The 12,819-nt window shown below is 33.8% G+C and overlaps 1 protein-coding gene across 6 annotated transcripts in view; it reads right to left on the reverse strand.

Moving 5' to 3' along the window:
- Window positions 1–49: 49 nt before the first annotated feature.
- LIN54 (lin-54 DREAM MuvB core complex component) overlaps window positions 50–12,819 on the reverse strand; it is a 63,227-nt gene continuing 50,457 nt past the window's right edge. For 3 of the 6 annotated variants that reach the window (XM_033106546.1, XM_033106544.1, XM_033106547.1), the window contains exons 6-13: window positions 12,684–12,757; window positions 12,334–12,531; window positions 11,094–11,185; window positions 10,198–10,269; window positions 9,232–9,334; window positions 8,668–8,805; window positions 4,944–5,146; window positions 50–2,845 (exon numbers count right to left, since the gene is read on the reverse strand). In XM_033106546.1, the coding sequence (XP_032962437.1) occupies window positions 2,644–2,845; window positions 4,944–5,146; window positions 8,668–8,805; window positions 9,232–9,334; window positions 10,198–10,269; window positions 11,094–11,185; window positions 12,334–12,531; window positions 12,684–12,757 (1,082 nt within the window). In that variant the 3' untranslated portion in view covers window positions 50–2,643. The remainder of the gene's footprint in view (window positions 2,846–4,943; window positions 5,147–8,667; window positions 8,806–9,231; window positions 9,335–10,197; window positions 10,270–11,093; window positions 11,186–12,333; window positions 12,532–12,683; window positions 12,758–12,819) is intronic. The other 3 variants (XM_033106542.1, XM_033106541.1, XM_033106543.1) reach the window with 1 other exon arrangement.

A 12,819-nucleotide genomic window follows, 5' to 3' on the forward strand; every position in this document is an offset into this window, starting at 1 on the left:
TATTTGTATTACAAAACAAAAATAGAAGACTTTTCTAAAGGTATTTTTATTTACATTTTACATAAGAATTGAGAAAATGTCAGTTGTCCATATCAAAGGATGTGGAAGCTAAAGCAGTAGTCTCTCTCCAAAGTTGCTACTAATCGGTTCATTACCTGTAAGGTTAAGGTTCTGGTTCCCATAGAGTCCAAAGACAAGATCTACAGGTTACTTTTAGTTGAGAGAAAAGGAAACTAAGAAAGGTGCTCACCATAAAAACGAAAGAAAAGGAAAGAGTAGATTAAGTTTCTGTCCTTAAAAGAAACTAGAAAATTAGAAAAGACATTGTCATTTCAAATCAATTTATGTTCATGATAACTGGGCAATTATAATGATAGATTTCTTTTTCAGTTGTGTGCTTTCAGAAATAATGTTAAATTTACTTAAAATCAGGTATTTTAAAGGTTTCTTGCATGTTAAATGGTTAAAAGTGGTGTTATTAAAGAAAAAGTGCAAAACCTTTTTTTACAGAATAGTATAAATGTTTATTTTTTGTATGATTTACTTTGCTGTCCTGTTTTTACAATATAGAAAAGTGTATTCTTTGAATAGCTCTAGTAAATATAAATTTAATCTTTCTACTTTGGGATGTAAATAGAGCTAAAAAATTATATACCCAACCCTCCCCAAATAGTCTTTTAAAATTGTTGAATTAATGTGGATATTAATCTTGTTCAGCAATTTGATGCAAATGCCTAAATACAAAAAGTTTAGTAAGTACTACACACAAAGGAAAAGGCTTAATACTTTAGCTTCTTGAAAATCAGAAAAACTAGTAGCATTTGATTGCACCTTCAAATTTTTACAAGCAAAACATTCTCAAGCAATGCCATCATACATAATCTATAATTGTAATCCAAATTTCACAAACATTTTCTGCACACTGTATATAAATACACATCACAAAGGTGCAATTAGAATTAAACATAGAATATGTACAAAATGAACAGTTTAGGTTTAGACCAAAAAGGTATTGTAATCTTTTGAAAAATAACTTGATTAGATATTATTTTATCCTCTTACACTAATTTACATTTATACAAATTTTAATTAAACATACTAGATTGAGGTGCTAAGAATGTCTGCACTATCTACATTTAGAGTTTACAGCACTATAATTTTATAAATCCAAATTTCAAAAGGAAGATACTTTAATGAATAACGGAATCTTCTTTTGGATTACTTAATTTCTAGTGCCTATATCTTGCGTGTTCATATGAACATATATACACACTTAATACATACAACTATAAATTCCTTGCAGGAAATGTAATAATTATATACTAATTACCGAGGATTAAGGTACCTAACAAAATGCCTGAATTCCAACATGGTTTTCTCTTGTCATAAAATCCACAGTCCTATTATAACAGGCTCTTAAATTCATAAAGGTTTGTATTTCTGAAAATGATTTAGGTTATCTTAGAATTATATGAAAACACTCATACCTTCCGCTTACCAAATCACTGGCTAAAAATAATGCCATATTAAGCTTCCCTTATGAAAAACAAAAATTCCACTACAATTTTGAAAGCTTTGTTAGGAGGCCCATTTCAGTAAATCAAGTAAGAGTCATATATTGGTTTAATACCTTTCGGTTCAAAACTCTATAAAGAGAACTGTTTGTATAGATGAAAAATCCTTCCCGAAACTCATCTCTTAGAGCTTCAAGCTTCAATATACTGTATTTCTCCATCCAAGCCGAATTTGATACCTGGTAATTATATAAGGTTCTATTTTATCACTACATAATAATAATAATAATAATAGTAATAATAATAATAATGTTTACTTCTATTTATATGCACCTCTCATTTTAATAGTACCCAGTAATCACTTTGACAATTTATTATCATTTCAAATACATACCACTTCCTTAAAAGAAAATGGAAACATCCCAGAGCATTTCTTAGTCACCCCTTATTATAAAAACACATTGGCCATCCTTTGAGTATTCTTTACTATCCCTTAACGCTTAATGTTTTTCAAACAAACAAAATAACTTTTGTATTTTAAGTGTGCCTACAGATTACTTCCCCTTCTGACATTCTGAAAGTCACAATAGGATATTATTCCAGAATCTGCCTTAAAAAGTCATTTTTTCTTAAAAAGATAGTGCTTTTCTAAACACAAAATGTCATTTGAATATGCTTCATAAGAACTGTTTATGTAGGCATTCTATCTGCTTATATTCTAGTCTAGTACCAAAGAACAACTGGGTATTACCAGTGCTTCTTTGGCTTTTTCTACTGAACAAAGTCATACAACGCCATACATAATAAATTATAGTAATTTATAAATGTTCTTTGTCAATAGAGTCAGAAGGATAGAACATCTAATTCTTAAGAAACCCAAGCAAATTAAAAATCTATATAATACAATACAGAAAAATTCAATTCAGAGGGGGCATAAGTAGATTTAACTAAGATTTAAAATGTACTAATATCCTCATTTAAAATTTCTTCTCCTTCAGTATTATAATTTCAGATCTCACAAGGACTGAATTAACAATACAGTCATCGTTAAACTAACTTCCAGAAAACCAAGAGTCCCTGCAACTTCAATTTTCTGTACAGTTCCATTTATCAGTCTTTTATGCAAGAGTTAGCAATTCATGGCACAAGGGTCACTTTTTGCTTTTCCAGCAGAGTTGATGACGCTCATCAAACATCGTCCAAATTCCTCAAGTATCATCCGTTCAGCTGCTGCCTTTGATTTTCCCTTCTTGTCTGCCTGCTCTGCCTGGGCAAGAAGGCAATTACACGTGGCTTCAGCTACTTCCTTAGTTACAAATGTAAATGGCAATCTGAAATGATTTTTGAGAAAGAAAGAGAGAGATGATGATGGTGTTGAGTAACTTTAAAAACGGATGACATTCTTTCATTTGGAAATCTCTGTTGATATTTTCATGGTTCACCAGGACACTGAGCATCACAATCTTTTCAGTGAGCACAAGCACATCCTAAACAGCTTTGAAAAGTTAAACCTGGTTTATGATTGAACATATTTTCAAAATGTTCAGAAAATATATGTCTTCTTACCTAACTAAAAGATGTAATTCTACATGACTGGACTATTTCTATAACAAACGTCCTCCCAATTTGTGAATGTAAGTAAGCTCCACTAGTGCAGTCATTGCTTTATCTACTGCTGTTTCTTCACTGCCTACAACAGTGCCTGAGGACACATGGAGACACTCCATGCATATTTCCTGAATGAATGAATAATATTGGGAATTGAAAGCACTGTCCATTCCTGTACAACACTGCAATTAAAGCACTTTCCTATAGTCCCATATATTTGAAACAAAACAAACAAAAAGGCACCCCAAATTCTTGCATTGTTCTATCACAACAAAAACAATGGGGAAACCAGATGCTGTTCTATACATGGAGTTTCATTCATAAAGCTCTGAACTACTGAGTATTAAATTTGAGCAATCCATCCTGAGGCTTGCTATATATAGACAAGTGGTAAAAACCTTCAAGAGATAAAATCAGGCAACCTAATTCTAACCGCTAATTCAACAACTTGTAAGCAGTCACTGATAGAAGGAAACTACAAAACAAAATAAACGAAGTCTTTAATTAAGGCCTGCCATGACAAGAGAGGATAATTAAGGACTTAGGCTGCTATATAGTTGTATAGAAATCTTTAAAATATAAAAAGCACTTTAAATTAGGAAATATTATATTACAATAATATTGTATAATTATTAAAATTATAATAGTAGTACATGTAATATTTAGAAACTACAAAAGTAAAGAAAAAAATTCAAATTTTTGTCACTCAAAGACAAAAGTTACATAGCTGGTATAACTTTTTATACAGTTTTTTTTTAACATAGTTTTGAGTATAGAATATAATTTTGTGTTCTTAAATACTTCATAATATAAACATTTCCCCATGAAAATTAATTGAAAAATTAATTGTATGTAAAATATTTGAGTATAGCAATATTTCAATCTCCAAATGGAGATTAGATTTAATATTCTGAAGGATTATTGAAAGCAGATTACCAGAAAGGAGTCTGCCTATTAAGATGTCTGCCCATTTCCACTTTATTCAGTTAAGAACCATTTGCTGATTATATTCCAGTTGTAAGAGTTCTTTAGAACTAGTATCTGAAATATTTTGTACAAAAGAAGTCTTACTGTTATTAGTATTGGATCTTATTTCAATTTAAGCATTTTAAATGATATACCATTTGCAAGCCTCATTCCACTTAATAATTCCTCAAGTTAACCTCTAACAAACTCTCTAATATAAACCCAAGTTAGTAAACATGTTGCATCAGGTCCTGCCAAATGCACCAAAGATGCTTTACTCCTCACAGCCATGTGATAAGGGAGATTTGAAGGCTAAGAAAACAAGCTTAGAGATGAAGTGCTTGTCGAATTCACAAACTATTACAGAGCACAGATACAATTTAAACTCAGGTTGGCCTGACTTTAAAAGAAGCTCCAGCTTTCTAACTCCAGAGCTCAGCAGTCTAGTGAAATTAGGTGCTCCACCGGATGGGGAAAGTGCTACGAGGATATGCAAAAGGCAAGAGATGATAATAAGAAAGTGCAAAAATATGGATAATGACACAACCAATAGTGGGTGTGAAAAATTTGGTTTTCTTAGGGGTTTTTCAAAATACATAATTGCTCATCTTAGTAGGGAGAAATCAAATTAAAGCACAGTCAACTAAAGCATTACTGTGTATTTTAGAACTGTGCAATATATTTGAGTGGTTTTTCTGTTACCTTTAAATTCCTTTATAGCAAGTAACTAAAGAAAATGCAAAAATGAAGTTTGCAACAACCAAAAGCATGAACTCAATTTTGTCCAAAATGAGAAACTACCAAACACGAATATTCATGTCATACTATAAAAAAGAGATGAAAATATTGACTTACTTTCCTCCTCCACTGTTCAAAGTTGGTGTTGGCCTAGTAAGCAAGTCCGAAATTTGAGAGGATAACTTAGTCTTTGCTGCTGTTTGTTGCTGTACCCTTACTTCTGCGGCATCTGCCAAGTGCATCAATGTCTTTCTTTCAGGGCTCTCTTCAAAATTCTTACAGCCGATACATTTGCATATTGAAGAACACATTATTTTTGCCTAGAAGATTCACAAAAGAAAAGCTTCCAAATTCCAATCAAAAAACATTACTATAAGTAGACTCCATGATCAAATCAACAAATAATAGAACTGGTCAACTGATATAAGATAAAATGGAAACATCTCTTGCTGACAAACACTAAATGAGCTAACCACCCATGTGGATCGGTAGGTATTCTCAAGTCTGAGAGCGGCTGTATCATGTTTGTGTTTGAGCCCTTCCATGTCAATTTCCCCTCCACTATAGATTTTCCTCCTGGTATGAATAACATATATTCTTTATAAAGAATATGAATGATAAATTACAGTATTAAAAAAACAAGAGTCCTCCAGAATCAAACCACCTCAGTGAAATCTTCGACATGTTAGGGACCTCCCACTTATGCAAACACACACACAATATTCACATTAAAGGAATTTAATAGATGCTATTTTTATTATGGATATCTCCTTCCACGAACCTCTGTTCCAGATTCCCCAAACCTTTCGATAGTCCATATTAAACCAGTGTGTCCTTTCATGTGAAAATATGCAAAATATATGTATATTTATGAAAAACATTGATCTTATATACATACACATATATTAACTCACAAATGTAAGTCTTTCTTTTTTCAGTTTGTTTTACAAAATCATATGCCCACTTTTCTGCATCTTCCTTTTCTCACACTAATACTCAAGAAATCCATCCCTCCAAGTCATTTGGCATAGGCTGAATTCATATATTAATCCCTGGTATGGATGGGCTACATTTTATTTGGGCATTCACTCCCCTGTCGATGGGTATTTATTTTGTTTCCAGTTCTTGAGTACCACAAACAATGAATAAAAAGATTTTTTGTATATATTATGCTTTTATTTCTATGAGCTAGATTTCTAGAATTGGGCTTCCTGGCCAAAGGGTACGTGTATTTTAATTTTAATAGATGTGACCAGATTGCTTTTCAAAAGGCTGTAACACCTCACATCTCATCAGAAATGTATAAAAGAAACCTTTTCCACATTCCCTGCAACAAGGTATATTATAGCTCTTTTTAATATTTACCAATCTGATTGGGGGGAAAACCTAAAGTGAGATCTCACTGTTCTTTAATTTGCATTTTCTAGACTCCTAGTAAATTTGAGTATCTTTTGTTGGCTGCATTTTCTTCAGTGAACCCATGTCAATTTAAATAAATAATTTCTCTCTACAGCACCTAGCATGATAAATGGATCATACTGTGAACACATTTTACCCTGCTCCTTTCTTACTACAATATACTAATAAATTCTGTTTACCAAGGGAAAAAATGGATACACATTTTGAGTTAATTGGGTTACTATGAGCCAGGCGGGGTTACTTTACTTAACTAAAGCAATATTCAATAAGTAACTAATGATGAAGGGATAAAAATCCCTCAGTGAGGGAGTGGGGCGGAGGGGTGGGGGGGACACATACCAATAATGGAAATTTGGATTAAGTTTTAAGAACCATAAGAAAGGTACTAATAATGCCTAACAGTACCTCAGGAGGGAGAAATTAGAATGACAAGGCATCCATTTGGCTTTGCTAATTCAACTTCTTTTATGGCCAATTAAATTATTCTTGTATGGTTGAATTTCACATGCCTAGAATGTATTGACTGCTCAATGCCATATACATGAAAGGCTTTCTTTGCCCTTCAGACCCAGCTTTACACCAATTTTCATTTTCTCTCTTTTTGTGGACTTGGTTTTATAGCTTACATTTTTATACATTCATGACAATTTTTATATGATATGGTTTATGAACAGAAGCCACCTCTTTCATCAGGTATTTAAACAAGCGTCAGTCTTTTCCAATAGTGGATGAAAAACCAACTTGTTGGACTCTGAGACATAATTTAAGAGACTTTCAAAAATAATCTTGGCGCAGCCTGATGGCTCAGTTGGTTAGAGCACGAGTTTTAACAACAAGGTTGCCGGTTTAATTCCCGCATGGGATGGTGGGTTGCACCCCTTGCGACTAACTAAAGATTGAAAATGGTGACTGGATTTGGAGCTGAGCTGCGCCCTCCACAACTAGATTGAAGGACAACTAGTTGGAGCTGACGGGCCCTCAAGAAACACAGTGTCCCCCAATTCCCCAATAACATTTATTTAAAAAATAAATAAATAATCTTGATTATATACAATTTTCACTCATACTAACTGACGTTAGGACTAACAAGATATTACTTTACTGTACTTCCTCAAAGAAGTATTTGACCTGTGCAATGCATAAAGGAGTCATTACACAGGGAATCCAGTACACAAAAGCTTTACTCAGAAACGTTTCTGTCGGGAAGGGGCACTGAATTGCAGGTACATACTCCTGGAGCAGAGCCAATCTTACCAGGGGAGCGTGCAATCCTTGGCAGTATTACTTTACCAAGTGTAAGGCTGGGCCTTCTGCCCAAACTAAAGTCTCCCTCTGAATATGAACTTTGAAAGAATGAAAATAGACCAGATGAGAAGAGCCAACTGTAGAAATAACTCAACCCCAAAGATTGTCCATAAAGAGTTTCAGGCACACCAAGAAACCAATGAGAGTAACCTAGAGTTAATCTCAGGCCTGACTAGATTGTTACATTTAAGCTTTGCAAATAAAAATAAACTACATAGTACTTTTGTCTGAAGCAAGAAGGGGATGATTTACATGGCATCTCAAAGCAGAGTTTCAGCTACATTCTCTGGAAAAGATGATTCACCCATAAATAAAAACAGCTAGTTGAGTGGGATGGTGACATGGTAAAAATGAATGCAATCACCTCACAATGACCAATAACCAATTCCAGCAATATTCCATGTTCCTCCTTTTCTATTTTTATGTTCACAAAGCAAACTTCTTAACATAATTTAGTTTTTCGCACAGCAGTGTTCTTCAACAGGGCGCTACTGGCATTTGGGCAGCTCAATCTTTACTTTCAGGACTGCACCCTGAAATATAGGCTATTTTGTATCCATGTATATTTCTAAAAAAGCCCATGGGGGAGATTGAGAAGTATTGCCCCTCAGTTGAAGGCTATAATTTCCAATCCACTTTTATGTTATTTTTATTGAAAATCAGTAAACTGGTGCTCTTATTTGCATATTTACTGGTATAATGATCAAGAAGTTATGAACTGGTAAATCAGCTAATGAGACCCCAAGCTGTAATGACAAAACCAAGGTACAGGCATACCTTGGAGACACTGCATATTGTGGGTTTGGTTCCAGAGCACCACAATAAAGCAACTGCCACAATAAAGTGAGTTGTACTCTTTTTGCTGGTAGAGGGTCTTGCCTTTAAGTTGTAAAAAACTCAACACCTGTGAAGCACAATAAAGCGAAGTGCAATTGTTCCTCTGAACCTTTCTTGGGAGAGCAGGTCTTCCTCAATTTAGGGCCCTTGGGCCAACTGTACATATTTTCTAACTGCAAGAGCAAAGCAATTTCCCAATTTCCAAGTAAATTTTTATAGTATGCCCTTTCTAAAGTTATTTTCAAAAGATGGTTAGATTATTTTCCAAAGAGCATCTCACCTCATAGCATTCACAGTAGTTTTTAAGACATCCAGATCGTTTGCAATTACATCCTTTGCTGTGACGTCGATCTGATTCTCCCTCCTTTCCTTTCCCTATTTTAGGCTTAAAAGCTTCTGGATTTCTGTCAAGGCATGCCTAGCAAAACAGATCAAATATCAAGTAAAGTTAAATCACAGATTACATTTAAATATTGCAAAGGGATGAATGGATAAATAAAATATGGCATATCCATACAGTAGAATAGAATTCAGCAGTAAAAAGGAATGTTACAACATGGATGAAACTTGAAACAAAAATATTCTAAAGTAAGATTGTAGGATGGTTGTACAACCCTGTGACTACTGTAAACCACTGAATTATACAGTTTAAATTGGGTGAATCATATGTGTTAATTATTTCTAAATAAAACTGTTTCTAAAAATAATAAATACATACATACATACATACATACATACATACATACTGCAAAGGGAATTAATTTGCTTTGTAAAACAAAGAGTCCTACAAAAACACATGTGAAATTAGAAATTTTTGTGAGTTAAATGAAATAAAAATAATCACCTTTATTGCTTTTTGCCTTTCATTTTCATGTTCCAAATTATTATAACAATTAGTACAATTGCAGTTGTTGCAAAATTCACCATTTGCAAAGCAATCACAATATCTGGAATATAAAAGACAATGTAAGTCATATAAAAAAGTCATTGTTAAAGCAAACAAAACTAGAAATTATCTGCATGATCTACGCAGCAAAGCATTTTAGAAATGTACTTAAAACTATTTCGTTATAGTTATATGTTGTCAACTACATGGTAAGACTCAAAATGAAAGTCACCGGCTCCTTAGAATTTTGGTTAAGAAACTTAGCTCCAGCAGTAACAGCTGTCAACACAACAGCTATATGATTTTATGTGCCCCCAAAGTAAGTTTTTTCAAAATAATGAAAAAGGAAAATTGTGGGCTATATTCTATGAGTGGAACCCGCTCACTTGAACTACTGGTGTGCTTTTTCAGACGCCCATATGACCAGCGCTCGGACGCCCATATGACCGACCAGCGCTCGAATGCCCATATGACCAGCGCTCGGACGCCCATATGACCAGTGCTTTTCATTTAATTGTTTTATGTCAAATCTCCTACTTCAGTTCTAAGAAGCAAATTAATCATCCAACAATTTTTAAAACTATGCAGCGTATCACCTCATTCGGGAGACCAGATAGAAAGGTCATAAATAAGACCAAATGTGTTATTATTAAGGGCAGAGACTATGTCTATCTACTTCCTGCTGTTGCGTCCCTAACCCTGATTCCAGTACCTCATCTATGAGAAGGACTCTGAAATTATCTTTTTCTGAATGAGTGAAAGTATTTTTACAATGCCATATGTTCTCCAACATTCACACTTGTATGTTTATTTAAATTACTTAGACTTATAAAATTGGTCTATCAAGAATTTTTAGTTAATTCTATTTATTTTAAAAAGCATTTCAGGTATATCCAATGAGGAAACAGTAGCAAAAAGACTTACAATTTCAAGCACAGCGATTTTGTACAATTACAGGGCTTTCTGGGCCGACTGGCAGACTCTGATGAGATTATGCTATACAGACAACAAAAGAGACATACATTTTAATCAATTAAAAGTAACTATTTAAAATTAGAAAATCTGTAAATTCCTCCTAAAATAAAGCTTTGACAAATATATTCAGCTCTAATAAAAGTTTGCTATGTTGTCCATTTACATTAAATTCAAAAGCAAGTTGTAACACGAAAAGCGAAATAGCCAAGATACAGATTTTTTTTTTTTTTAAAGGAAGTTATCAATAGCTTCTACGAAACATTCCACAAAAAATATTCCTCCTTCTGAGAGAACTAAAGTTGAAATCTCCTCAAAACTTTTCGGGTGCAATTATAAAAGGTAGTGAGTAGAAAAGGGTGCGTAGGGCCAGAATTTGGGAGGGGAGGAAAGGGTACACTGATTCCGTCAGATGGTTGGCACTGCCTCTAAATCAACACTGCAAAGGCAACAATAAAAAGATTTAAAAACAGACAAAAAAGGCAAAGACCTAACATAATTTAAAAACTAATTAAAAAAATATCTTCAGGGTGGGAGAAGAGAGATGGAGAAGTGGAGAGAGAGAGAGAAACAGAGAGAACAGTAGAACACGTGGCAAAATTGGTGAATGCAAATGAAAGCAAGCTATTTGGGAGTTCTTCTGACTATTCTTGTGACTTTTCTGTTTAAAGTATTTCGAAATAAACAGTACCATAGAGGCATGCTCACGTAGCTTTGAGGGGGAAAAAATTAAATAAATGTATTTTGAAATATATATATATATATATATATATATATATATATATATATATATATATGATGCTGCATTTCACCTGATTTAACAATTTATATATTTTCAAAATACTCACCCATTGAATGGAAGTCTTGCCTGGGTCTGGATACCCGGTGTTCCAGTAAAGTTAGAGTTGCTTGCTATTGACACATATGAAGACTGCTGTAGCTACATATAAAGAAAGGTAATTTTAGACTCTATTTACAAAACTGGATAAATTCTCAGGTATAATGATCAGTCAGAAGCACAATTCACATACTAAAATATTAATAGGAAAAACAGAATGGACAATTTCATACAAACTCACCGCCTCATGGAGTCTTTCTAAAGACCCAAACGAATACTAGAGATGAAAACAACACAAACATTTTAAAGTGCTACATTATACAAATACAGAAAATTTTTTCAGAGGAGTATGTTATCAGAATTCGGAAATTCTAGATGAATGCTCTGAAAGTGTAATAATGTGTACTGGCTAGAAAAATGCAATGTGTCTACTTGTAAATAAAACAGGTACTGTATTGATCATCACATTGCAAGTTATAGAGAATGAGAAGTTACGTGCACAGTAATGAAGTTTCTACTTCAAACTCATTTCTAAACATAAGAGATGTTAATGATAAAAATACTGAACATTAATTTTTTAAAACATATTTTTAAAAACATAACATATTTCAAAGTACATTTCATTAAAATACAGATAGGTTTCCGTCTCTCTCTCTTATAATCTGAAATAAATTCAATAGCTTAGAACATGGTACTAATTTGCTTGATTCTTACATGAAAAAGAAAACTTCTATCTGCTTCCTAGAAGCCGTACTCCTAACCCAAGCCAGACAATTGGATAATCTGTGGCTTTGATCTAAAGACGACCAGATGAGAGAGTCTGGACAGGTCACTAAAGACACATTGCATAGAAATGCATCTCACAGTATATTTTCCAAGAACAAGTCAGTGGCATCGTATTTATAGATGAGGAAGAACTTTATTAGTTACAGTTGTTTCTGAATTCATTCGGACTCTGCCGATTTTAGCTTCAACTTACTTTCTCTTATATCTACATGATCTTGCCCTCTCGCCAAACTGCCCTCAGTTCCAAATTATCTGACTTTTATAGTTGACTTATGCTATGTATTCCTCAATGCTAAATATACATGAAAATAACTTAGAAGTTTTCATTAACGTTTCAAGGTTGTGGAAAGAGCCATTTTAATACTGAATTAGATGGTTTGAGTAGTTTCAGAATGTGACAGCACTAGACATTTTAGACCCAATTATCCTTTTGGAAGTGCAATGACTTCATTTTTGCCTCCTACCTGAGTAACGTACTGAGCTGGAAGTACTGCGTAACCCACATTCCCTGTTCCCGGAGCTGGGGCCAACACAGTGCCTGGTGGCAGGTTAGTGAGGTTTGGCTGGATCTGTGGCAGTGGGGTGGCAGGCATGATAAGCCGCTGCTGTGGCTGGCTGGTAGTAACTATTTGTGAAGTTGGATTGATTGGTTTTGGAACAACCTAAAAAGGAAGAAATTGTATCAATAATTACAAAAATAAACTTTATAGCTTCTCAGTGCAGTATATATTTCTTGTCCTTCAATCTTAACTTTCAATTTTAAAAGCAAATTGTCTGTGGGAGCCACTGAGAAAAGATGTTATGTGATACTCACTTGTTTGACAGTCTGTGCTGGGACAAGTGGAACTGACATCCGCACGGGAGTGGTGTTGACAACCACAGGCTTCGCTTTTTAAAAAAGGGAAACGGGATAATTTACTTACAGGAAATAGTATTTAAAACATTTAAGA

This window comes from Rhinolophus ferrumequinum, chromosome 5, assembly GCF_004115265.2.
Source record: "Rhinolophus ferrumequinum isolate MPI-CBG mRhiFer1 chromosome 5, mRhiFer1_v1.p, whole genome shotgun sequence".
Taxonomy (NCBI): domain Eukaryota; kingdom Metazoa; phylum Chordata; class Mammalia; order Chiroptera; family Rhinolophidae; genus Rhinolophus; species Rhinolophus ferrumequinum.